Here is a 27,251-nt window from a genome sequence, read left to right as displayed (position 1 = left end):
CCTTGAAATGCAGCCCAGATCTGTTTCTGGTCGTCTGATTAGAAAGCCGGGTGTGTGCAATATTCATATAGCAACGGACCATTTGCTGTAGTCCTTTGCTATATAAAAAGAGTGGAATAAGAACAGTAATATATTTCAAGTGTTATGAACTTACATAACATTAAGCCAGTTGAACAGTGTCACCAGGCACTGATGGTAAAATGCTAAAGTTCACACAGAGCTGGAAGAACAGATGAGAAATAGAGGAAGAATAAAATAGGCATATACTGCCATCTGACATGCATCTCTGAATAGACTGTATGATGTTAATGTACCTTGTAATTGTGATGAAGTAAAGCTCTGTTGAGTGTTTTAATTTAAAACTGATTCTTCCATGAACAACAGCTGAAGAACAATAACATGAACAGCTCTACGGTGCACAAGGCTTCCTGCAAGTCTCAGAGGATTTCTGAGGATAATTTGCAGATTTTCATTTCAGTTCAAGAAGAATACTTTGCGGGGGAGAGCAGTAATTTCTTAAATTGTTTGAGAGAATACACAAGGAGAAAAACATAATAAAAAGTGGTCTCAAAACTAACAGGAATGATAACCTGAATGTTTAACACAACCCAGGCACATCCTTGATAAAGCTGCTTCATTTATGATCTTGGGAAATCGCCTTTTTCACGTAATGCTGCTGTTTTAGCTCGGCAAACTTAAGTCAAGAATAAACAACCAATGTCCAAAAACAAAAACCCCTCTAAAATATGTTTACAAAGCCTGCAAAACAATTTCCAAAAATGTCTCTTTAACTGGAAAAGAAAAAGAGCCAAAGCCTGGACTAAGAACAGTAGAGAATATTCCCTTCTTGAATATGTCCAACCTTAACTTTAGGAAATGAAGCATTTAAATGGAATAAATGAGAAATTATAGATCAAGTATTTTTTTACAGGAAGGGCATAAATTAATAATAATAAAAAAATTGTCAAAAGAATAAAATATAAGTAAATGACATGCTTAACCTTAAAAAAAGTGCCTTGACAAACCGACAGTTATCTGAAGTAAACAGAGGTTTATTATTCAAGCATGGTCTGTTAAAAAAAATGATTTAGAAACTCTAAAGACATGGAGTCCAAGCTGCTCGTTAGGCCAAAACCACATCAAGCTCCCCCTGTCAGACTGGAGTATGAAACATCGGACTGATTGTTTGGAGCATAAACACCACTGTCTGTTCCACACACCTCCAACACATCAACAGTTATAAGGTAGAGAGGGATATTTGCGTCAACTCACCAGTAAGGAGTTCCAATAAAAGACTTTCTTTTGGCCACTGAAGCACTAATCTCTGCTGCCACTCCAAAGTCAGCTACACACAGCAGGACAGAGACAAACACACAGTCATGTTGGAGGCTGAAATCCAGCACAGAGAGCTTCAGACATGCCATAGAGTCGACCCTTTGGATGAGCACACAGCAAAAACACGACATCTTGCCAAGTAATTTTAGTCTAGTTAATGTAAAAAAACATGCTCTTATTTCTTGCTGTACGGTTATAAATTTGTTCTGTATTATTTCAAGTTTACAAAGATATTTAGGTAACACTTTATTTGCCGCATGAGACCGACATAACACAGTCATAAACATGACATAACAGAAGTTATGAACATGAAGGAGTCTTCATGACTGTTGTACTGCAAAGTTGATCATTTTAATGGACTTTTAATGCAACTTTACATTAAAAGTGTCTTTATTTACCAAATGACACTTCAGGACAACACTTGTAAATAGATATGAAGACTCCCTTCATCTTCATGACAGGTGTTATGTCATGTTTATGACATTCTTATGCACACCCTGTCAAATAAAGTGTTACCTAAATATCTTTGTAAACTAGAACTAATGCAGAACAAAATTATCTTACAAGTAACTTACAGCAAGAAATAAAAGCATGTTTTAAGTCAATAATTCCTTAATATTGATGAAAAGGTTCTAGTTTCACTGGCAGATTATTTCACTTACTACATGAGAAAACTGATTTTAGAAGTGAAATAATCTGCCAGTGGAACTAGTGCTTTTTCATGCAGTGTAAGTGTCTGTGAAGGTGTGTAAGTGCAGATCTCTACTTGCCCAGCTTGACGTCACCTCGTTCAGTCAAAAGGATGTTAGCTCCCTAGAAGGTGCAGACACACATCTAAGTTTACGTCCCACAGTTTACCAGATTTGATCACCACACCAGTCAGACTCACAGAAACCATACCTTTATGTCTCTGTGCATTTTGCCTGTTTCATGCAAGTGATACAAACCCTGAAAAAAGGCATAAAGTTATTTAGATAAACTCCATACAAATGTAGTTTTTATTTTGAATTATCTTAATTCGAGGATGTTAAAGACGAAGAAAGATTCAACTATCAGGGAGATCCAGATCTATAAAGCATCCGACTCAACATCTAAAACAGTTAAGCAGCAAATCTAGAAACGACCAAACTGGGGATGTTGTCAAGACGCCTGGCATCCCACCAGTTACATGACAAGAACCACCAACATTGTCTCATAAAGTAAGATTGTTGCCTTGTAAAGAGCATTGAGGTAACATTAGAACTGGTGCTACATATGCAGGGAAGGCCATTTTGGTTCATTCATGGTTCCATAAGAAGATTAACCAAGACTGATTACCTAATGAAGAGTCTATCAGTGTGGCACAGTGACAGTAAAACAGTAAGGTTTAGCTGGTAGGCTGCAGCTGTATTTCTGTTTGAAGTTTACTTTAATAAAAATTCATCAGCAATGAGATGGTTTGAGCCAAAAAGCCTTACCTGAAGGGTTTCCCTGCACACGAATGCTATCTGTTTCTCTTTTAGTGGACCCGTCACTGCAAGCAACAGTTTGATTAACAGCTTAGAGACCAGCAAACACTGAATGGTTTTTTTTTTCTAAAGTTGGCCTTTCTTTCACAATAGTAAGAAAAGGAAATTTGCTAAATATAAGGTTTATTGTAAGTTTACATCATACAGTTGGGTCTACCTTTATAAGATAAGTGCCAAAGTACAAATAAAAAAAAAAAAATAAATCCACAGAATGAGAAACATATCAGAACAAAATAAATGTCAGTTAAACAGGACGACTTCAAAGTCAGCCCCAGAAAGCACTAAAAGTGGATCTAAGTGTGTTGGTACCTTGGTACATGTCCTGAAGCGACCCCCCCCCACAGAACTCCATACAGATCCACAGCTTGGTGTTCCTGTGGAGACACAAACCTTTCACTGCTGCTGAAATGGCAGCTTAGTGTCAAGAAATAAATAAGGCCAACATGAATCAACCAATCAACGTCAGACTCCTGGCAGCCTCGCTGACAAGCTTCCAGCTTGTCTTTTTAAACATGCATTTTCTTCAGCAGTGGAGTCTTACATGATGAAAATGCATACAGGCCACAGTGGTTGAATGCATTACATATTGTTTTTTTTTTGTTGTTTTAGCAGTTGTACCTTCTGAAGGTCTCCCCTAGTGGTCTGTGGTTCTTAAACACTGATAATTATTTTTGCTCCACTGTATAAAATTTTGCAGTGAGCAGCTGGACGAGCCCAGTTCAAGGCTGAATAACGACCAGTGCTCACTGGAACCTTTACAGCAGGACTGGATGGATTGGAAAATGAGGTGGATTTAAGCAACGATATATTTGAGGCTCTTAGCCACCTTTCTGCAAATTATATTTTAGTTGAAGGATACAATTGGCAGGAAAATCCAGCCAGATCAGGTGAACCTTATTTCAGTTTAAAAGTTGAAAGATGTGTACCTAAGAGGACTGAAACTGAATTAAAAGGTGGTTCAACACAGAGCATGAGGGTCTAACAATACACTACCAGAGAACCACAGCCTGTATAAACACCTTTATATGTGTTCAGGATTTTTATATATATATATATATATATATATTCCCAAATAAAGGTGTTTTTCAGTTGAATTATAAAGTGTACATGTCCCAGTAAATGTGTAGCATGTTTTCAAATGATTCAAAATCTTCTATCAGAAAACGTGATATTTTAACATGGAAGTGTAGTGGATTTATGATTAATTCACTACTGTAAAGTAGCAGCTTTTAATATATTACATATTTACTCCATCATTTAAGGACGTTGATAGATCCAGTAAGACATGCTGCTGCGCCGACTAAAACCAGCGACAGAGGAATCCAGGTGCATCGTGGGGAAAATAAACATCCAACTCCCAAACATTTCCACCCGTGTACAATCCCAGTAGCTTCCCCCCCATGTTAAAAACATTCATCACCTGTGATAGCTGCCGAAGTAGGCCACAATGTTTTTGTGCTTGCATTCCTTCATCATGGTGATCTCCTGCTGGATGGATGTGATGTCATCACCTGTCCAGACAGACGTCTAAGTGAGTGTTTTCCTCTCAACTCTCGTGTCACAAACACAAGGAGAGAAAATTACCGAGCTGGAAATCACAGACCTGCACTAACAGCTATAGGGCAGGATGTATTTATGGTCTGCAGAGGTTGGGCCACCTGTTTACTGTGGTGTTCTGTAAGACAGCCTGCAATTTCACCCACTCAGACGTTACAGAACAATATTGTAACAGGGCTTTATATGATGCTGCGCATTCTGAAGGTTGGAAATATAGACGCAGAATAACATGCAGTGGTTCTAGGGGCCTGTAATTAACCTACCTGTTAGTTGGTAGGTTAGCCGCAGGCGCCAATTTTTTCTAATATGTCTTTATTCTGAATGTACCGTAATTCAATTCATTCATAATGTTCATCTAATTGAAAACGATTCCCTTTCAGCCAAGTAGAAATCACACAAACACAAACTAAATCCTGAGCCTCGTCCCTGTTTCATCTGTTGGGACAGAAAACATCAACTGTATTGTTTATGATGGAGTCTTCCTGCACCGAGAGTACACAGAACAAGGTGACTCCTTTTTTATGCAACATCAGTCTACAATCATTGCATCTCTGACTCCCAGAATGCATCGGGCTTATGAAAAGTCACAACAATAATTTGTGTACAGCGTGGGATGGATCTTTTGCCCTGGGATGGACTGGTGACCTGTCCAAGGTGACCCCGTCTTTCATCAGACCACTGCATGAAAAGCATTTTGAGGAAAACATTGCTCGTTTAGAACAAGCCGTGTCGTCTGCTGACCTCATTTGATCACGAAAAAAGAAAATCTGACCAATCAAGGTAACCACCGATTAGAACGCCTTCGAAATGCGAACTACATAAAGTTACTGCCAAATGAAAGCAACAGAGGAAAAGAAAAATACAAAACTTAGGTTGAAAAAAAACAAACACCCTTAATGCTTCCATAGAAATCTTTGGTTAGGTGCATCTAACCAAAGATTACATGACTCTCAATTCCAATCATGACTGCCTCTATAAATGTAGGGTTGATTTCTTTGGCTGCTGCTCAACAACATAGGAAGATTCATGACGTCTGAACTCTAGAAAGATTTGCTATAAGCAAAAAATTAAAAAATAAAAATTTAGGATAAATTTCCCATAATGCCAGAACTATAATGATGTATGTAAAGATAATAGGAAATGTTTCAAAATGGTTATGTTTTCTAATGAAAGAACATTAGAATAAATGTCTGGATTAATGTTGCTGATGAGAAAAGATGGCAAAAACATGGAAAAAACTAAAACAGTAAGTCACGATTACAGTGATGCACGATGGTGGAGGGGTGATAATCTGGGCTGGTTTTATTGTCATAGGAGCCATGAAGCCTGTAGCCTATGAGTTATCCATCAACCAAAGTATTCTAGAATCTGCTCTACAGTTGAAGCTTCATCAGCGGAACAATGAACAGGACAGGAAATCTAAAACAGGAAGGCTGAACAGGAAAAGAATCCAGACGTTGCAACGGTCCAGTCAAAGTCCAGAACCTGGTTGAAACATTTTGATAGGACCTTATTGGGATGTGAGCTACAAATGAGCCACAATGAACCACAACCATGTTGTGAAGAAGAGCCTCTTAAATTTCCTACAAACGTGTCAGAGACATGTGAGACGGGGAGAATGAAAAGATCCTGCTGCTGAAGAAGCATCACACACAGCTTTCCTTTTTAAATTTTATCTTTTGTAAAATAAAAGATAAAATGTGGGCTGCACAGTGGCGCAGTAGGTGGCACTGTTGCCTTGCAGCAAGAAGGTCCTGGGTTCGATTGCTGGCCTGGGGTCTTTCTGCATGGAGTTTGCATGTTCTCCGTGTGCATGGTGGGTTCTCTCCAGTTCCCCCCACAGTCCTAAAACATGACTGTCAGGTTAATTGGTCTGTCTAAATTCTTTCTAAGTGTGAGTGTGTGAATGGTTGTTTGTCCTGTATGTCTCTGTGTTGCCCTGCGACAGACTGACGACCTGTCCAGGGTGACCCCGCCTCTCACCCAGAACGTTAGCTGGAGAGACACCAACACCCGTCCTGACCCCACTAAGGACAAGGTGTAAAGAAAATGGATGGATGGAAGATAAAGTGTAAAATCATTTGATGGTAAATCTCAAGGATTCCCAAATAACATCATTTCAGTCAGTGACTCAAAGTAAAACTGACTGGTGTGAAATTTGTGTTTAAACTCTTAAACTTACCAGGATCCAGCTTGACGATTTTAATCGCTGCCAGTTCAGATGTCCTGATGCTGCGAGCCTGGAATAGAATAAAAATAAATGGTGTAAAATTAAAGAAATCAATATCTATACGTTAGTAGCTTCATACTTTATACAATCAGAATGTAGATGAATGTCTGGGGAAAACCTGCACAGTGTTTGTCTGTTTAACTTCAGTTTTACCTTGAACCTCCTCCTTTATTCTCATTCCGATCAAGAATTTTAAAATAGGTTGTTTTACAAACACTGTTATGCAGAGGAATCAAAAATAAAGGAACTAGAGGTTTAAGTTTGGTCCTTCCACCATCTGGGACAAACAGTATTACAGTTCATACAGAACATATTTCCTCCTTTCAGAGTTCTTCTGATTCTTACTTTTCTGTCACACTTGAAGGTCTAAATAAACGAGTCGGGTCCTTTCCTTTCATAAAACCAATCATCCTTTGCAACTTTGATACAAAAATTAGGTTGATTGGAAAAATTTAGCCACGAGAAAAAAACTGCAAAAACAGAAGGAATGCCTGAGGAAGAAAGACTAGATCAAGACGTAAAGAACAGTTCTTTTTGTGTGTGTGTTCAAACAGCCATGACACATGAAACAGGGTTTAGTGTGTCTCCTACTGCAACCACCTGTGTGCTTAAATTGACTTTTTTTAACGGCAGGCAGACAGAGAGGAAATGATGGACAACCCTGAGCATCTTCTTCATGTAACATATGAGTGTCTTCAGTCAGAGGCTTCTTCAAATTCACTGTAATACAGACTGTTACAGGCGATCCCTTCTGCCCACAGCTATCAGCCTCTATAACAACTCTTTGAAGAAACAAACTGCTGGCTGAACATGTCTGGTAAAGACAGAATTCATGGTTCAGTGAGAGCAGGTCGATCAGGTCCAGGTCAGACCAGGACACTGTTTGAATGAAGGTTTCTTTCAAATGCTGCAGTTTCTTTTCTGCTATGTTAGCAGCTAGTAGAACTAAACAACACACACATTGTAAAAAGCTTCACTTTTTTCTTGTTAGTCTCCGTAATGTTTTCCCAAAAGTCTCGGGTTTGAAGATTAGATTATTATTATTATTATTATTATTATTATTATTATTATTATTATTATTATTATTATTATTTTGGTTATTTTTTCTGAGAAACAAGAGGGTTGGCATAAATTGAAATCATAATTTGTGACAAAATGCAGATACAGTAGAAATCTGAGATGGTAAGTGCTTTTATGAGGCGCTACTTAAATCACAACAAAGTCACCATCTTTAATTTACATCACTGAAAACTTTGACAAATTACATACTACATGAAGTCATGTCAAATGAAATCATCATGATCTAATTTCCCTTTGGGATACACAGTTATTAAAATAAAATCCAGATTTGATCAAACTAGAGCACAAACTTTCTGACACAGAGAGCAAGAGTCAAAATTAAGACAATTGGAAATCTTGCTGCTTTGTGAGCTGTCGCCGGGACAGAGGAGGCCTGACGTTAACCTGCAGAAGAAAGAGACGTTTTCACAGAGAAAACACGTTGCGTTGGTAGGAAGTGGGGGAGGAGAGGTGTGTGAGCAGCAGTGTAACCAACAGCACTGCCACAATTTATGTAATCATCGTAGAGTGCCACATGTCAAGACCAGCTCAAGTGGTTGACTTACGAAAGTGTCATGTGGGCTAAGGCGGGTTTATCATGGCAGCCATGTTGAAGAATATGTAAGAAAAAAAGACTTTTAAAAATAAAAAATGTAATAAAATATAATAAAAATATAAAAAGGAAAAACTACATCGTTGACATAGTCAATTGTGTTATTCACTATGTCAGTGACATAATTACTTGTATATTTATTTGTATAGCACATATATAAATAATAATACAGACTGCCACAGGAGTCTATATTACTTATTAATATAGTACATATAAAAACGACAGTTGGCCAAAGTGCTTCACAGTTTTGCCAGCAACCATAAAAGTTTTTTGCATTCTGACTGCTAGCAGTATGGGGGATGATGGAGAGCTTTCTCTGGGTTTCTCCATGGAGTCCTCCAAGGCTAAGAATTAGGACCACAACGTTTTTTATGGCATGTACCACTTTCTTGACAAGTTATCCAGATTGTACCACAATCTGGATAACCTTTCACAGTGCACCACATGGCATCCCATACATTCAGAAAACTTAACATCACAAAGTTGCAGTCATGGAAAGTGGAAAAAATATTGTTCAACTTCAAGGAACCAGTAAATGTTTAGGTATTTTTCTTTGCATAAGTCATGAATAAATGCTGAACGTTATTTTTAAGTACTTTAATTGAACTGTTCTCAGTTCTTCTTGAAAACTTTAGTCATTCCCTTTCACTAACAGAATGACTGGTTTCCGCTCAGGGCATCCATAACAAATGAGGTAAGAACCAAGGGAACAAACAGTTTCCCTCAACAAAACCTGTAGCCTGTCTCATTTCTACTTCCTGTTTCCTTTCCTGTTCCACTTTAGGGCTTCCTGTAGCTACAGTAATGATGATGTCACAACGTGGTTTTTCAAACTTGTATATATACAGCAGAAGAAAGAGGAAACTTCACTTCAGCAGACACCAAACTATCTCACAAACAAATACAACTATTAATAAAACTGTAATTTAACTAAATTGAGCCAAAGCTTTTGTAAATGCTTAACAGGCAAAAAAGTCACAAAAAAAATAAACCAGTAATCTTGTGCTGTTTAGGTTTGTATCCATTAACATAATGCAACTTCAGAGAATGATATTCTTTACTTAAAATGAAAGCATTTGGTCCGATGCAAGTATGTGTGGGGTTTGAATCCATCCATCCATCCATCCATTTTCTATTCACCCTTTGTCCCTAATGGGGTCAGGAGGGTTGCTGGTGCGTATCCTCAGCTAACGTTCTGGGCGAGAGGTTCACCCTGGACAGGTCACCAGTCTGTCGCAGGGCAACACAGAAAACAAACAGGACACACAACCACTTACACACACACTCACATCTAGGGAGAATTTTAGAGAGTCCAATTAACCTGACAGTCATGTTTTTGGACTGTGGGAGGAAGCCGGAGAACCCGGAGAGAACCCACGCATGCACAGGGAGAACATGCAAACTCCATGCAGAAAGACCCCGGGCCGGGAATCGAACCCAGGACCTTCTTGCTGCAAGGCAACAGTGCTACAAACTGCGCCACTGTGCAGCCCGGGTTTGAATCCTAGATGTGGAATCTGAACATGCTGCATGTCAAATGTGCTTCAGCAAACATTCATAAACTACAATAACACAAACCGGTCAATGTATGTTTTACATGTGCACGTTTGTTTAACCTAAATATTAGCTGATGGTACCTCTCAATATAGCTTTGTGCAATAAGAGTTTCTCTACTTATGTAAAGTGATTGCTACTAAATCTGTGACCTGTACCAAGAAATAAACATAATAAACTAGAGTCGCTACAAAAGGGCCAAAGAAGAACAGTAACACGGCTGATCTAATCAAACAAAAGGAACTGAGGAACAGAAATTAACAAAACAAAAAGTTACTCAAAAAACCAAAGATCATGATGCGTTTAGTTTTAGGATGTACATGTGCCCACCCCCACACATGTGGACTTAATGTGCAGGATGTTTTGACACAAAATACATTTTTTTTTTTCACAAAAAAAGGGAGTGAGGGGGAATTATGTTCAATGTTTTAACAATAAAGATGAGAAAAAAATAAAAATCAATCATCCTGAAGCCTTCTGAAGGTCATGGATCTTTATTTGACCTAAATTCAGTTAATGATGAACCTGCACTCAAACTGTATCTATATAATATTTATAATAATTTGACAGCGTCAGAGAGGGCTTTGTGGTTTCTGAGAGCCACACACTTGAACTGAGTAACACCAGGATCTATTGACAGCCCACACAGTCACATGTCCAGAGGATTCTCCCTCGACGCCAGACGATGCAGCTCCACCAAATGTGCCAACAGGAGAAGTGGGAAGTCATAATGTGCTATTGTCTGTGACTGTATGTGGCGCTGCTCCCATTCCCAGCTGAGACACAGGCCACAGTATGTTCAGCTGTCAGAGGAATACAAAGGTGCTGCAGACTGTCAGTCAGCTGATCAGAGGCTGAAGGTCTGTGGCCCCATCAGAGAGCGGGACCCAGCGGTCGCTCGGTACAGTTCTGTCGGGTCTACTTTGGTTTGTACTTCTAATTTGTAACATGTGAACAGGGCACATGTAGTCAAACAGGGGATGATGGGACAGTGTGTTCAGTGTCTCTACAGCTCCAGGCCAGATATTTCTAATGCTAAAGAACACAAGCAGATAAAACTTTAGAGCCAAAAGGCACGCTGAGACCTGTCATCCAAATGCTTTTTGCACATACTTTTGTATTGAACACTGTAAAAACCCAGCGGGCAGTTAAATCAGTACGCTTCATGTTTTAGACTGTAAAAACCTTCTCTTTCAAACTGAAGTCGAGCTAAATGCAGCCGGTCTCAGCACACAGCTGCTTCAACAAGATAAGAGCAACTGAAAAGAGAAAGGAGAAATCTGTAAACACGAACTCTTTCAGCATTTACACACCTGCCAATCTGTGCACTGAACAAACCACCAGCTTCTAACTGAAAATGCATCACTTCCTTTACCACCCCGAGAGTCTCATGGGGCGACGGCCGCCAGAGCAGCTCGAGAACATTTCACTATAGGAAACTGAAACTATCTTCTGGCTGAGAAACACTTCATAGAGCGACTGTTTCTGAAAACAGTCCAACATTCCAAACAATCTAAAACTAGGTTGGGTTGAAGGACGTCACCTGATTTTAACTCCAACAGATTGTTTTGTCAAACCAGAAATATTCTGTTGGCCAGCCGAGAAGAAATCCTGGTGTTTCAGAAGACTTGAATGAATCTGGATCAGGACGGCTCTGCTTTATGTTTCTACAACTGACTTTCATTCTGATTTAATTTGGCTTTAAGTTTGAGCTTAGAAATATGTTGTGTTTATCTATTGAGTTAAACACAACCAGTGTTTGCAAGGCAGCCAAGCAAGAAGGGCCATTTATTGTCTTTACATATTATTGAATATTTAAGGTATATTTGATGTGTGAGCTATTAAAATAGACAGTTCTAAGCGTCTTGAGAAGGAATCTCAAATATTTGCGGATTGTAGCTGTTCACTATTCACTGTGCTCCTTAATCTCTGTGATTCTCTGGATTTCAAACTTCAGTCTTTTGTGTTGTGCTTGTTGGCAAAAACATTCCACAATTAACTGCTGATTTGAACTGATTGTTAGCAAGGCCGACCAATGTAATCCGTCCACGTCCCAAAACATTACTGAAATGCTTCTATTGATGTTCGGAGTCTGGTGGGCTTCATTTAACAACAAGTTTGCGCGACACCAAATTCTGCTCAAGTTCCTGCACAACCATTGAACCTGAGCCCTGCAACTCAGATCATGTTTTCATGGCTTATATTAAATGTGAAATCCAAACTAAACGGGGCTGCACAGTGGCACAGTTGGTAGCACTGTTGCCTTGCAGCAAGATGGTTCTGGGTTCGATTCCCGGCCTGGGGTCTTTCTGCATGGAGTTTGCATGTTCTCCCTGTGCATGCGTGAGTTCTCTCCGGGTTCTCCGGCTTCCTCCCACAGCAGCTGGAGATAGGCACCAGCAACCCTCCTGACCCCATTGGGGACAAGGGTGAACAGAAAATGGATGGATGGATGGATGGATGGATGGATCCAAACTAAATTGCAAGGTGGTGAGGATTTTTTCTTTCTTTCTGTTTACACCTAAGCTCCTCACATCACAGACATGGAATCTGTGATGTGTTTTTCTTTTTTTCTTTTTTTTAAAAAAAGAAGAAGAAACAATACAAATTCTTGCCCAGTTTCTGCAGGATGCAAAAGGCACCGGGCGGTGTGAACAGAGCAGGATGTTTGCATCCTGACGCTCAGATCAGAGGAAAAAAGACACAATGCTCTAAAGCATGCGGAAACTGGACATTAATGTAATATGTAATTGCTATAGTTGCTATATTTCAACATAAGGAGATGATATACAATAATGTGATTTCCAACTGAGATGAGGAGCTTAACAGAGGGACGGTGGAGGCTCAGCAGGGATCCAGATGACAGGACAGGAAAATACCCACAGCCACGTCCCGATAGGATCTGATCTGATCCGTTGGTGGGTGGAGGGAGTTTGGACTCCGTGATGGATAACCCCAGCAGCTCTAATCTGTCTGGTTCTCCCCAAACAAACAGGTTCACTCTCATGTCAGGAAGTTAAACTTCCTGTGCGCATTCTGCACAAATCCTCAGCTGTTCACGTTAACGAACACAACTGGCATGTAGTTGCCCCACTGCCTCGGTGAAAACAAGCCTTTAACACGTTTTACCTTGAACACATCTCCGTAGGTTCCGCAACCAATCCGGTGGATGAGCTCGTAGTCCTCCAGGGGGTCCAGGAAGGAGACTCCTATCCTGTCCATGTTGGGAGGCACCGGTGGGGAATCAGACTCAGTCTCTCTATTCCCACATCCTAAGTCGGATCGATGGAGAAAGCAGATCCCGGTCCTGTTGGAGCCTGGCGGGGTGATGGGGGCTGACTGCAGGCTGCTGCTGCGGGATCAGTCCAGGCGCTGATTTCTGACTGCAGAGTCTGAAAGTACAGCCCATCCTGAGGCGCAGGAACCACAGCACGCATGAGCAGAAGCAGCACTGTAAAACGTTTCAAACTGACTCCCCAGACAGTTCAAACGAATCCAGCGTGTTTAGAGCAACAAATATTCACTTTTACGAGCAAATAATTGATAATTTCTTCAGAACCTTCTGAAATGGAGGGAAACTGGTCATACCGATTTTACTAAATTTGTCTCAAAAAGCACGTTATCATTTGTTTTGATGCTTAGGTAATTTTTTTAGCCTAGAAACACACGCGCCCGCGCACACACGCAGACATGTATGAAAAACCTCTCGGGTCATACATGTTAACATTTCACGCAACGTCTTACGCGTCAAAATGTCACGTGTTTATTAATGTATAAACTACATTTTAACACCAAATCAACTGACTGAAGCCACAATTAACTGATAATTTAGACACTGTTAAGAGACATGAACATTAATACCCACGGCAAAGTTTGTACCAAAGGCAGCCAAGAAGCTCCAGCAGGATGAAAGTTGTAGGAAGTTGTGAACGTCACTCCTCACATGTTCACCACGAAGTTTAAACTGTTACCATCAAGCTAACAGAACCACAACATTAAAAGCACAGCCTCAAAACTGAGGCTGTTATCATGTTAACAGCCAAACAAATGATACTTGTTATCTCGTCTGTTTGTGTTTCTGTGATCTGATGGTTTGTCATTCCAGAGCAGATCTCTGGGAAAGCTGTTCAGCGTTCTGAACCGGTGAATGCAGTTCTGAGGTGTGTCAGTATATCACAGGTCGTCCACCGTCCTGGTTTCTGGTTCGGGATTTGAGTTTGCAGAATGTCCTGCTGACTCACGGTGCTGACAGGAATCCAGACCAACCTGTGTGTAAAATGTGTGTGTTACATTCCTGCTGTTGGAGTTATGTAGCAGTGCTGCTGTTGTTGATCGTCTGCAGTTGGATCCTGTAAATGAATTCTCGTTTACAGAATTCCATCACTAGTTTTCCTTTCAATATGCCTAATCTACTTATTAATACTAGTCTTTGAGTTGTTTAAGGAACGCCTCCAACTGGTAGATGAATTTATTGTGTAACACACTCTGCAAATTAAGGCCAATGGCAAAATTCTAAGTTAATTTCTAGACTGACTGATGCTCAAATAGTGATGAGTTGAGCTATTTGTGTTGCTCATGTTTGCTTTTCAGTTGACTGTCCATTTTCCTAGTAAGCCTACTTAGTTAAAGGGGTTGAATGTGTTTCATCAGTGAGTCAATAAAACTCACCAATTCAAGCACCATGACTTCATGAAAATCATGACAGATTCTTGTTTTTTTTAGGTCTTTATTACTTGTAGATACAAGAAAAAGAACCACAAGTTATCAAGCAAAACGACGTAGCAGAGTGACCCAGTGGGGCTCCATTGAAACAGTGCATGGTCTCTCCAATGAACAGAATCAGGCTGAGCTCAGGCATTCTTCAAACTAAAGGCCACCTACTTCAGAAAACAAAAACCAAATAAGGCAACATAGAGCTAGCAAGAAAGAAGCTGTCAGTAGAGTAGAGTGGACAATGTTACACAGTAACTATCCTAAATTAATCATTTCAGTCATCAACAGGTTCTTCTTATTGGGGTGGGTGAGTTTATTTTTACATCGATGTTCTCCATCACTTTGGCTTCTACATAAAAATAAATGACAATTTCCACAAGTTGTCAGTTAAAACACAAACTAATGAGGCTGCATCCAAACTATCAGCACAGCCTCTTCTCCTAACTTCACTTCTTAAATTAAAACTAGATGAAATGTTCACTTCCTCCGATATGTGATGTCTAATTCATCATCTGTGCAACTCAAATCTATTGCTCAGAATGACACATGTAAACTGACATGGTTACCTACATGAAGACCACTAGTGTCCCTCAGGGTTTTCACAGTATTCTCTCCCTCTGTTCTCCTCAACAATCAGCATGTCTACAGTGACTTGCGCTGGCGCTTCATGAAGGACATGGAGTAGTCCCCTGCGGGGGTGCTCTTCTGCCTCTTCATCTGGACCTGGGACTGGGCAGTGAGCTGCAGTTTGATGGCGCTGGAGTTCACCTTGGCTGCACACAGCAGCTCCTTCATGCCCTTCATCTTCTCACTCTGGAAGACGACCACGGGGCCGGCGGGGCAGGGCGAGGCCAGCTGCTGGGACAACGGGGAGGAGACGGACTCTGAGCTGGGGGATTTGGGAGTCCCGTCTGTCTCTCCGGCCCGCAGACCCTGAGAGGAGCGACGGCGAACAGCTCCGTCCCCCACCTTCTTGGGCTGAGGTGCTGCTGCAGGATGCTGGCTGGGTGGAGAGGTGGGGGCAGTGGGGGGAGAGGAGCTCTGATCCTCCAGCTTGGACTCCCTCCTGGGGCCCCGCCGCCGGCCCTCCCGGGGGTCCTCACTCGACTGGTCGTCATCATCCTGGCACTCGGGTTCTTTGGTGATGATGGACACTTTCTGACGCACCTGGCAGTTTAAAACAAGCCGGTTTTTTTATGATGTACTTCTGATATTTCCACACAGCAATGAACAGCACAGAAAGAGCAACAGTCAATTATAATAATTATAATAATAAAATACATTTTAAAATATAAAAATTGAATGAAAAATGTCAAAAGAAAAGAAACATTAATTGTAGCTTAGAAGCAGCGGTTCCTGACCTGAGAGTCGAAGCGGCTCAGAGACTGGACCAGGTATGTGGCCCAGCCCACATGAAGAACCGGGGTGGGACTCCCCTCCTCCCACTTGCAGATGCCGTCATAAAAACGAAGCAGGTGGGCAAAGCATTCTGGGTCCTGGAGTGCTGAGACGGCCATCATCTGCTTGGCGTTCTCCTGAAGGAACACACCTGGTCAAAGGAATCCCACTAACAGCTGCTGGCTCTCCAGTTCAGACCAGTCTAATTTGATGGCTCTCATGCAGGTTTCAATTCTCTGTTAAATTTGACCTTTAACCTTTACACGCAGCAGTGAGCGCTCACCTTGTCGGGACCTTCTGCCCCGTCTCCATCCTCCCCAGGACTGTCAGCTGTAGCCGTCTCCTTCAGCAGAGTGGGGATGACGTCGTTTGCGATGTCGAAGAACTCCTTGTAGATCTCCTCATCCTCACGGAAATAGTTATACCTGCAGCAGCATCACAAGAGCTTTAATACAACTGAGGAAATGAAAGAACTGATTTATCCCCACCAACCCCCCACTGATCAGACGTCCAGCTCTAACTGGATCAGTTCGATAAGATCTGAGCTCCACCATCATCATGTTTGAAACACATGCACACACTTCCCTGTAATTGTGCAGTGAGGGTGCGCTGCAGCAGAGGACAATGGGAAAGCAGGAAAAGGAAGCTGATGGACTGGGAGGGGAATGTGTGTGTGGGTGTGTGTGAGTGTGCTGGTATTAATAGGCACAGCTCATGAACGGGTGTGTGGGGAAGCCAAGCTGAACGCTTCCTGGATCACACAACGTCCTTTCAGGCAGAGCTTCACCAGGAGTCTCAAAAGTCTGGGCTTTGTTAGTAGCAGTGTGATAACAGAAAATACCCATAGAGAGCTGCTTACAGGCCGACACTTTCCACTTCTAGCCTGATAAGGCAACAAGTAAACAGACTGAATAGTTTGGGTAAAGCTCTAGGAATCTGAAGGACCAACAAGGTGTGCTTCTACTACCACCCTGTGTTCACTGAGAGGAAATGCTCTGTAACAACCTGACTGTGGGGTGACTGAAACGGCTTGAAACAGGCAACAATTTGAACGCTTGTCATGCAGTCTCATTTATGTCTGCAGAACTACACCACCTGCTGGTGGAACTTTGAACCTGCTTTGTAAATGCACTGCTTGATCTCATTTTAGGAGGACATATTTGTCAGATGTTTTGTTGTAAATGTGGAGGTGTCAGAATGTTGTTGCCCTTTTATGTCACTTAAGTGTTTGCTGTGCATAATTATTCATAGGCAGAGCGCTAAAAATGCAGTCACGGCCTCAGGAAGGCCTTAAAAGCAGAAATGACAAAGCAGCTAGAGGAATTTAACAAACACGGTGTAAATGATCAGATCTCAGAACTGTACTGACACAACGCCAGCAACATGTCTAGAGATCCACTAGAGAAGGAAATACTTCCCACAAGGTTTATACAAACATTCATGAGAATTACAGAACACACCCGACAGCGTCACTCTGAGTCTTTTCCAAACACACTACACCCCTCGGGAATAGCCCCCAACACCACCAGGCCCAACACGGCATCAATAAAACATTTATCATCAGAAACTACAGACTTTTAGAGAAGATGATGAAAGCTGATATTTGGTGTGTTACTCTAAGCCAGAAATGCTCCTGTCTGCTCCTTACAGGTGCTGAACTGCAACACAAAGCTCATGAAGGGTATAACTACCAGGGCTGCACCAACTGAAGTTTTCTGCTTGATCACTGATCTTTACCAAGCCTGACCTGCTGATTCCAATCTTTTTGTGTCTGAAAAGTCACTAAATATAGCAACAAAGTCGCTAAGTTGGCAATGCTGAGGTGACTATTGCTAACCGCATATTTGAAGACCTAACCTGGGGGGTGGCTCTGTTAGAATTACACAATATTTATACAATGGACTATGTTCAGGTTTCATGTCACATTTTTTGGTGGTAAAGGCACAGAAACTCTAAATAAAAGGAAGACAAAAGTTCTTAGCTGCCAGGTTCAGAACTATGCCTAATTGTTTATAACACTGGTCAACAGCAAAGAAAAAAGAAGTTTGAGGTATTTCAATTGTTTTAGGGTCATGTTGATGAGCTGAATCCTAAAATCACAATCAGGTCAACTTTCTGAACTATGGAGCAACATGAGCATCAAAATGCAGGACTTGTTCTCACATCTGGAGACTCTGATCAATGAGTGATGAGCAGGAGGAGAGATTCCATCAGGACAGAAAAGAGACGGAGAATTTTACACAATCAAGACGTAATGTTCAGTTCACATGTACTCACCCTTATCAGTGTTTATTACTCAATCTACAGAAATCCAAGTTTCTAACATTTAATTGATACACTCTGTTGGAAAACCTTTTTGGGATGAGAATGTTAACAGAAATGAACTGATAATGTCACAAGAATGGAATCAATTTAGTCAGAAGGTCAAATTTCTCCAAATCAAATTGGAATAAAAACCTGACTGAGAAACATGGATGTCACTTTTGGATTAGGTGTTGCAAAATAGTCCTAATTCAGTTGGAAAAAAAACATAGACGACTTCCAAAAGATAGTTTTTTGTAACCCAGTGTTATGATTGGTAAGCATATATCCATGTCTCATAAATCAATTAAAGTCCTAATAATGTATGAGGATTCATGAAAAGCAGCAGTGCACTGAGAAACATATATGACTTACAGAAACTGACAGGCCATCAGCCTGTGTTTGGGTCTACAGTAAGGTACGCTGACGTGCTCCTATTGTTCTAAACTTCTCCCACCTCCCAGCCCTTGTGGTGTGAACTCACTCCTGCATGACCTGTGCTGCCTCAGCCCAGGCCTTCAGCGCCTCCTGCACATTCCTGTGTCTGTAGTGGAACCCAGCCAGGTACATGTAGGGGTAGATGTGCTCATTGTTGTAGAACTTCTGAGCAGAACCCACAGCCTGAAAAAGCACAAACATGCAACAAAGTGTGTGAAATTGAGCTTTAGGAAAATTTTTTATAGGCCACTTTTTATTAAAACTTTTTGTTTTCTTTGTAAAATGCCGTCAGATGTCATTTGTTGTAAATTAGCGCTACGTAAATAAACTGAATTGAAAAGAAACAAGTTAGGCAGGAGCGAAGTCTGCCACTGCTTGAAAGCTGAATGTTAAGTTCGGCACAACTCATTGTTTTTACGATTACTGCTGGAAAAAACCAAAGCAAAAAAACAACAACTCTACTACTGTCTCTACTTGCTGATTTGTGGCCAGCAGGAACCCTTCACAGTAAAGGGACGTACCTTCAGATGAATTTGCAGGGGGTTCTCCTTTCCCGGTATTGGTTCTTGATCCTCAAGGTCTGCCAGAGTTCCCATTGCCATGGGATACCTGGAGGTAGAGACAGTGAAGCAGAGACAGTGAAGCAGGGACAGTGAAGCAGGGACAGTGAAGCAGAGACAGTGAAGCAGAGACAGTGTAGCAGAGACAGTGAAGCAGAGACAGTGAAGCAGAGACAGTGAAGCAGAGACAGTGAAGCAGAGACAGTGAAGCAGAGACAGTGAAGCAGAGACAGTGAAGCAGAGACAGTGAAGCAGAGACAGTGAAGCAGAGACAGTGTAGCAGAGACAGTGTAGCAGAGACAGTGAAGCAGGGACAGTGAAGCAGGGACAGTGAAGCAGAGACAGTGTAGCAGAGACAGTGAAGCAGAGACAGTGAAGCAGAGACAGTGAAGCAGAGACAGTGTAGCAGAGACAGTGTAGCAGAGACAGTGAAGCAGAGACAGTGAAGCAGGGACAGTGAAGCAGAGACAGTGTAGCAGAGACAGTGAAGCAGAGACAGTGTAGCAGAGACAGTGAAGCAGAGACAGTGAAGCAGGGACAGTGAAGCAGAGACAGTGTAGCAGAGACAGTGAAGCAGAGACAGTGTAGCAGAGACAGTGAAGCAGAGACAGTGAAGCAGAGACAGTGAAGCAGAGACAGTGTAGCAGAGACAGTGTAGCAGAGACAGTGAAGCAGAGACAGTGTAGCAGAGACAGTGAAGCAGAGACAGTGAAGCAGGGACAGTGAAGCAGAGACAGTGTAGCAGAGACAGTGAAGCAGAGACAGTGAAGCAGAGACAGTGTAGCAGAGACAGTGTAGCAGAGACAGTGAAGCAGAGACAGTGAAGCAGAGACAGTGAAGCAGAGACAGTGTAGCAGAGACAGTGTAGCAGAGACAGTGAAGCAGGGACAGTGAAGCAGAGACAGTGAAGCAGAGACAGTGAAGCAGAGACAGTGAAGCAGAGACAGTGAAGCAGAGACAGTGTAGCAGAGACAGTGTAGCAGAGACAGTGAAGCAGGGACAGTGAAGCAGAGACAGTGAAGCAGAGACAGTGAAGCAGAGACAGTGAAGCAGAGACAGTGTAGCAGAGACAGTGTAGCAGAGACAGTGTAGCAGAGACAGTGTAGCAGAGACAGTGAAGCAGAGACAGTGAAGCAGGGGTATGACAGAAAACTAAACTGGTTTTCATCTGATATTTCAGGCTCACCTGTCCAGGTTCCCTCGATCATACAGCAACCAAAGAAGTTTCTGTGCCACAAAATGAAAATAGAGTTATGAGTAAAGGCCAACATCATTTCTCATCACAGAATGGCTTCTTTGGGTTGGATTTTTTTAAGTCCGATCTATAACTCTACTCCTGTAGAGTAAAGTATGGGAGAAAAGGGTGCATGTGTAAGGGTGTCTAATCCAATCTTACATGATAAACTAATCCTGTCTATTGATCTTATCTTATCTTCCTCCATAAGGAGCCCTCGTCTCAACATGTGTGGTTAACTGTTAGCGACTTTGTTGCTACATTTAGCGACTTTGCAGACAAAAGAAAATTGGTATTGGGAAAAAAGATCGGTTATCGGCCAAAATACTTCAATGAGTGCTCCCCTAATTTGAGCTGATGAGCATCTGAATATTGAAGTATCCACAATATACAAATATCTTTTGTTCTGAAAGCCTTGAGGAAGTTGCATTAAAAAAAGATAACATTTAGTCAATAACAGATCCAGAGTGTTGGTGCTAACCTGCTGCAGCTGCAGGAGTTCTGAACTGTCCGTGTGCAAATCCAGAGAAGGATTGATGGCACACACCATGAAGGCCACCTCCATGTTCCTGTCACACTTCATGTAGGACCCCTTCAGGTACAGCCAGCTCTGACAGAGACGGGGACAGAGCAGCGATGTGAGCTCAGCTCATGTCTCCGTTTCCCTGCGGAGCTCCACCGGCTCAGTCTGGACTAACCTTCTCACTGACTCCAGCCGTGACCGTCTGACCTCTGCGGTCTTCGTTGCCCTTCCCATGCCAGGTGACCTCCGCTGTCTCCTCACCATTTTTCCCAAATATGACCCAGGCGTGGTCCTCGGACAGCGCCAGGTGGACGTCCTTCAGACCCAGCACCTGACAGGCCGCCACCACAGCGAAGGCCACTCCTGAGCTGTCCAGCTTGGTGCCTGGGTCACAGAAATAATAATTAATCAATCAGGTTTATTTGTTCCACAATTCAGCAAAAAGGCAATTCAAAGTGCTTTACATCATAAAAAGACAAAAACACAAAGTCCTAAAAGTCGCCATATAGTGAACAATTGAGAAATCCAGTAAACATTTTACATTTTGTCAAGTGCCATCGCCAAATATGTTGGTCAATGTTTTCTTTATAATGGTTCAAAAGCAACTCTAACCAGGTGAGTTTTTAATTTAGATTTAAAGGAACTCAGTGTTTCAGCTGTTCTGCAGTTTTCTGGAAGTTTGTTCCAGATTTGTGGTGCATAGAAGCTGAATGTTTGGTTCTGGTTCTGGGGATGCAGAGCAGACTAATTACTGACATCACATCACATGCAGTGTGAACTGGTGATATGAAGACAAACAGAACTGAACGGAAAGGAAATGAAGATGATGGACAAACGGTAGAGTTCAACTTTCACTTCATTTTTACAGCCAATCCATTTCTGTTAGCATCCGTCAATATCAATGAAAAAAATATGATCTAAAAGCTAATCTAATTCAGTAATTCAATTCAAAATATGATGATGAAATACACACCGTGATATATCTGAAGCATTTCTTTCAGTTGGTTTTGAGGACCAATTATTGACACTAATAGAAACCCAGAATTCAATTGTTTGGAAAAGTTGAGAAGTAGAAAAATAATAAAAGATTTGTGATATGAAATGCTATTCATGTCTTTCAACTGATGTTTTTCAACATTCATCCTCCACAGCAGTGGTGGGTAGGTGCTGCATCCAAGAATATTATCGGACGGTTAAGTGGAAGAAGAATTATGGCATAAAAGGGTGAATGTGAATGTTTTTTTTTTGGCATTACTATTTTGAATTAATTTGCTAGATTTTCAACCAGACGTTTTTTCACAATGTTTGGAAGTTTGAAGAGGATAAGCTCATTGAATCCATAATAGAGTGTTTTATGGGACAGTAATGCTCTGTATGTTAACAGAGGGCCCACAGTTCTGTAACAGAACATCCCTTATTGGATCAGATGTAACATTCTAACTTTATTAGAAACTGAACTGTAGGTTGTGATTATCTTCAAGTCATGATCATCGAAATTCCTTGAAATAAATATAGCATAGTGTGAAATGAACCTCTAAAGTTGTGTTACACCAGGCTTTATGAAAAGAACTCTGTAAATAAGATTTGATTTATTGAACAATATTTTTTCTTTCTGAACTAAATTAGTGAAAGAAATGACTGATGTTCACCTAAGAAGCACTAGTACAAGGGAAAATATATATTTCTAAATAATAATAGAAATAAATCAAACCACAGGTTTTTTTCTTTCCTCCATTTCCCACCAGAGTAAATCCCAGAAGAGCTTCCTCTTTGGATTGACCTTTGAAGGCTGTACCTGTGATGAGGCTGAACAGGGACTGGATGTGAGCCCGGTCCTTAAAATACGACCGGCTGAGACTGTTCCAGATGACGTCTGACACTTTCTTCACCAGCTCTCTGCTGGACCCGGAAGCAGTCCTGCGGTACTGGGACAGGTCCACGGCGCCGCGGATCTGAGCTGTGAAACGTTCGTACAGTGCAGAAATCATTCCCAGCTCCACCGTGGGGAAGCAGGACGTGGGACAGTCCGGCTCCAGCGGCTCGAAGCGGACCCCTGGAACGTTTATGGGGATGACCCTGTTCACAGCCAGGAAGTGCTCAACAAAACCCAGGACCAGTGAGAGCAGAGCCAGGTCTGGTTCTGACTTGCGGAGCTCGGAGTCAAACAGCTGGACCACACCATCGATCCCCCTGAGGGGGAAGAACTTCTTCTGTGACGAGTGCAAACCCATGATGCTCCTGGCTTCAGATCCAGACTTAAATCAGCGTCTCCTGTCTTGCAGTGTGAATATTAGCAAGAAGTCGAGTCAATCCACATCGTCAGCTCACAGTGACCCTGCAGAGGGAAAACACGCAGAACATTTTTACACAGAAAACAGAGTTAAACCGAGCTCACTGTCTTTGTTGCAAAAGACATTTGGTTCATAGTTTTAAATACCAACTATCATGAAAAATGTCATCTCTGTTTGTGAAGATAAATGTGGGTATTTACAGTCATTTCTAAAACTCCTTTCATATCATATTACACCTGGAGCCTTGAAGTCGACCAACCAATCAAATGTTTAACCTGTCATCATTTTTCTCAGTAAACATGTTTCAATTATTTGCAAAAACGCTTACAAAGAAATTGTAGCAACAGTTTTTCCCTTGAAAACAATGGCTTCTACACTCAAAACTCCACTGTTAACGAGAAAAGCAGGTTGATGATAGATACACGTTTCCCACCAGTGAAACACTGGGAGAGCAGAGTTGGATCAGATGAGGCCAAAAACTGAACTCTTTTGATATTATTGCACAAACTGCTCCGAGGATGAATGTTTCTGCACACCGTCCAAAACGCACCATGCTAGAAGTGAAAGGAGCATCAGGGTGAGGGCTAGCTAACAGCATGAGGTCCTGCTAGAGTTCATACAACTGCAGGGAGGACGGATGGAGAAATGTACTGGGACATTCTCCAAACAAACCTGAAGGTAAAACACGCATGAATTTAAAAATCAAGATAACAATCCCAAACACAGGAATGTGAAAACTTACAGGCGCAAAGAATGCTTCAGCTACTACAACCTGCAAACAGGAGAAACAAAAAAGTGCAAGTGTGAATGCTGAATGCTTTTGTTGAAGATGCCAAAACATTTGAAATCAAATGCTGAAGCCTTGAACAAATGCAAGAAATAGGCAGACGCACCCGAACAAACTATAATCCTGCAAAGCGCCTAAAGGGGATTGTTATAGCAGAAAAATTGTTGAAGAGGAGTAAAAGCTTTTGAATAATGGAAAAATTCCGCCTAAACAGTATTAGAAATGGCTGGAGAACAGTGGTTGCTAACCTAAACCGTAGGGTCACCGCAGTTTACAAGGCAAAATGATATAAAAGGCTAAAAGTAGCTAAAATACTAACGGTTGCATCTAGGCTTCCACTTGCATGTAGAGTTACAGTAATATATTCTATGCATTGTAAAAAAACTTCATGTAAAACCTAAAATTTGAAAAAGACAGAAACATTCCCCCATTCCTTCTGATAAAAACGGTGGGTGAATGAAACCCATACCTTTTCTGGTTCCTGAGATGTCAACATTAGTTTGGAGGCATCGTTTTGTCCGGTGACTACAAAAAAACATGCTACATGCAGCCCAAAAAAAAAAAAAAAACAATGTCAAAAACTCAAATTATTCCCAGGTGTTAAACAGCATAAAAGCTGTTAAACTGCCCAACTTCAAAATGACCACTGCCTTGTGTCCTCCATGACAGCTCCAAAACTGGATGATTGATTGCCATAAATAGGCAGGACCTAAAACATCCACTGTGAAACACAACAGACATTTTATATTGTAATTCTAAATTCTGCCACATGATGGAGTGGTTTCCCCCATGGGGTGAAAAATTCATAAAAAACTGAATATTATAAAAAGTATGAGGGTTATAAATGCCAAGAGATATAGCCGGCATTAGGAGAGCAAGCAGAATAGTGTAAAAGTTGAATGGTGAAAATAGCACAAAGTATGCAGGAGAAGAAGTGCGGCGAAATTTACAGAGCAACCAGAAAAGTGGAACTCAATAGTGTGAATGAATGACTACAGCATTCACACTAATAAAACCGTAGGGAATCTAACAGAAAAATTAAGGAAATTATTCTCATCTCTGCTTCATGACACACCCATACACAACCAAAAGTGCTTTGATGCATTTACTGAACAATAAATTCTACATTTCTGCCACAAATCAGAGCAGATTAAAGAGAAATTGCCTTACTCCTCTTTGGATGACTGATCTGTGCATCTTGCGCCCCCAAGAGGAAGTGTGGGGCATGACCTCTCCTGGAAAAATGCAAACCACTGCTGCGCCCAACCCCAGAGAATTATGATACAAAGGTGAACTAAATCATCTTCTTTAATCAAGATTAGAGACATAAACATTACTCTCTTTATCTCTCTCTCTTTTTTATATAATTTAGTTTGGCCAACCCTGTGAAAACCTTCTGAGTGTGCCACAGGCATCTCTATCCTTAAACCTAAACTCAGGAGAAGTTGTGTCAAAAAAGCGTAACAGACTAAATTTCGAAATGCTGAAAAAACGTATTTTTTAATGAAAATTTGTGGGGGGAAAAAACCCCAGTCCACAAGCACCCTCATTCCAAACACATTCACTTAAATTTTCACTTTATGGTACATGTTCACATTATCTATTGACTGTATCTAAGAATATCAAATATATTTTGAATTTAACTGAAGATGTGACATAATACAATATATAGTATACAATAAAATACAATGACTTAAATCTTATTGCATAGACTAGGACTAGGTCATGAAATTAGTCTGTCAACTACGTTGCCTGTAGGAATTTTTTATGTACAGTAGGTGGCAGTATTCAGTGAATAGTATCGACACAGTATCAATACAGCTTTGCTAGGGGTCGAAACGCTTCATGACGCCTCATTTACCCATCACTACCGAGCCACAATGAAAACATATTGTTGAAAACTATACTGGCTTTTTTAAAAATAAACCAGCAGTGGTAAACAAGTTTTCCACCTCTACATAATAAAATGAACTGAATAGAACCTAGCCCAAGCTGCTTGGCTCGTTGTATAACCCAGCTTCTATGAGCGCAGCTGGCTGTAGATGTAACAGTGCAGTGGTGGGCGGGGCACCCCCACCGCTACACTCAACCACTCAGCGCCGAGCTGACAATCATAACCTATTTAGTCTCAGAAGACAGATTGCTTTACCACAGCATATCCGGATTATTAACGACGGACATAGGGACGTTCATTACAAAACAACCTAACCCGTTAGATAAATGTGTTTACCAGACTAGCCGATTGACGTCGGCTAACTAGCTAACTTTACTGGCTTGAGTCATTGATCACTTAAAGCTTTCTTTCTGCTTCTTTTTTATTTAAACTTTTTTCTTCCGGTCAGGAGGCAACCCATACAAGCAGTCCACAGCAGGGAACGCACTATTATATATACATATCAAAAAGGTATAACAGCTGCTGGACAAACAGTAGCAAGACAGCTCGAAACCAGCTAACAAGCTACCAGGCTGCTAGTTAGCTAAACTAATCTTTGGGATCAGTTGCATCCTCCTCATCATTTAGTAAAATACATCATCACACTGAGCCGCTATAGTAACTTAGAGAGCTATTATCAACTGTCGGTATTAGCTCTGTTTTAAGACATTACTCACCCGTGTTCTCATAGAGGAAGCCACATGTTTTTGTTTGTGTCCCTCTTCTTTTACCGCGCACTTCAGTCTGCCCGAAAATTACTCAGAGTGCGTACGACTCATGACGTCAGCGAATTTTAGAAGATCTCAATACAATACGGCGCGCTCCATGTCACGTAAATGAACAGTGACGGGGCCTATCCCTATGTTTGCAAATCTTAGCTCTGGTCCCCCATGCTTATCTTGGGAAATGTAGTTTTTCTGAGCAGGTCACAGTAACACACAGTAGGGGGCAGCATGGGGCTATTATGACATAAATAGCTTCAAAATAGAACAAAGGTAAACATTACATAATGAGTAACAGACTTACATGAAAACGTATGCACCTTTAAATATGATTCACAGCCCCATGACTGTGAAAATTATTTTCTTCATGCTAATAAAATGTATTAGTAGAGCTTAATATAAATTATGTTTATATGGTACAATCATGCAACACTTTGATATTAGGTTAAAATGTATTCTGTCGTCTGTCTGACGTCTAAAATACAAACCAGATTT

General features: G+C 41.3%; 2 protein-coding genes across 9 annotated transcripts in view; both read right to left on the bottom strand.

The window, feature by feature from the left end:
* The window catches only part of map4k2 (mitogen-activated protein kinase kinase kinase kinase 2), a 35,668-nt gene extending 21,617 nt beyond the window's left edge, over window positions 1–14,051 (bottom strand). For 5 of the 8 annotated variants that reach the window (XM_044097852.1, XM_044097858.1, XM_044097859.1 and 2 more), the window contains exons 1-9: window positions 13,722–14,051; window positions 12,986–13,248; window positions 6,583–6,640; window positions 4,264–4,354; window positions 3,153–3,217; window positions 2,793–2,848; window positions 2,236–2,283; window positions 2,106–2,148; window positions 1,273–1,345 (exon numbers count right to left, since the gene is read on the bottom strand). In XM_044097852.1, coding sequence (XP_043953787.1) covers window positions 1,273–1,345; window positions 2,106–2,148; window positions 2,236–2,283; window positions 2,793–2,848; window positions 3,153–3,217; window positions 4,264–4,354; window positions 6,583–6,640; window positions 12,986–13,078 — 527 coding nt within the window. In that variant the 5' untranslated portion in view covers window positions 13,079–13,248; window positions 13,722–14,051. Of the gene's footprint in view, window positions 1–1,272; window positions 1,346–2,105; window positions 2,149–2,235; window positions 2,284–2,792; window positions 2,849–3,152; window positions 3,218–4,263; window positions 4,355–6,582; window positions 6,641–12,985; window positions 13,267–13,721 lie in introns of all 8 variants that reach the window. The other 3 variants (XM_044097854.1, XM_044097853.1, XM_044097856.1) reach the window with 3 other exon arrangements.
* A 512-nt stretch (window positions 14,052–14,563) lies between these two features.
* On the bottom strand, window positions 14,564–26,927 carry men1 (multiple endocrine neoplasia I). The gene is made up of 10 exons (XM_044097851.1): window positions 26,712–26,927; window positions 22,819–23,358; window positions 21,199–21,407; window positions 20,982–21,110; window positions 20,453–20,493; window positions 19,228–19,315; window positions 18,753–18,889; window positions 16,251–16,392; window positions 15,931–16,104; window positions 14,564–15,736 (listed from the first exon to the last, which is right to left on the bottom strand). The coding sequence occupies exons 2-10, from the start codon at window positions 23,252–23,254 to the stop codon at window positions 15,212–15,214; spliced, it is 1,881 nt and encodes a 626-aa protein (XP_043953786.1). The 5' UTR covers window positions 23,255–23,358; window positions 26,712–26,927; the 3' UTR covers window positions 14,564–15,211.
* Between the last annotated feature and the right edge of the window lie 324 nt (window positions 26,928–27,251).

This window comes from Gambusia affinis, linkage group LG18, assembly GCF_019740435.1.
Source record: "Gambusia affinis linkage group LG18, SWU_Gaff_1.0, whole genome shotgun sequence".
Lineage (NCBI taxonomy): Eukaryota > Metazoa > Chordata > Actinopteri > Cyprinodontiformes > Poeciliidae > Gambusia > Gambusia affinis.
This window is presented reverse-complemented; position numbering and strand designations above follow the sequence as displayed.

Bases quoted from the DNA above. Each gene is read 5' to 3' on its own strand.
- men1 (XM_044097851.1), bottom strand. From the start codon at position 23,254: ATGGGTTTGCACTCGTCACAGAAGAAGTTCTTCCCCCTCAGGGGGATC. The intron at 19,316-20,452 runs GTGAGCCTGAAA...CTCTACCTCCAG, and splicing joins GATCGAGGGAACCTGGACAG to GTATCCCATGGCAATGGGAA. The intron at 18,890-19,227 runs GTACGTCCCTTT...GTGCTTTTTCAG, and splicing joins CCCTGCAAATTCATCTGAAG to GCTGTGGGTTCTGCTCAGAA.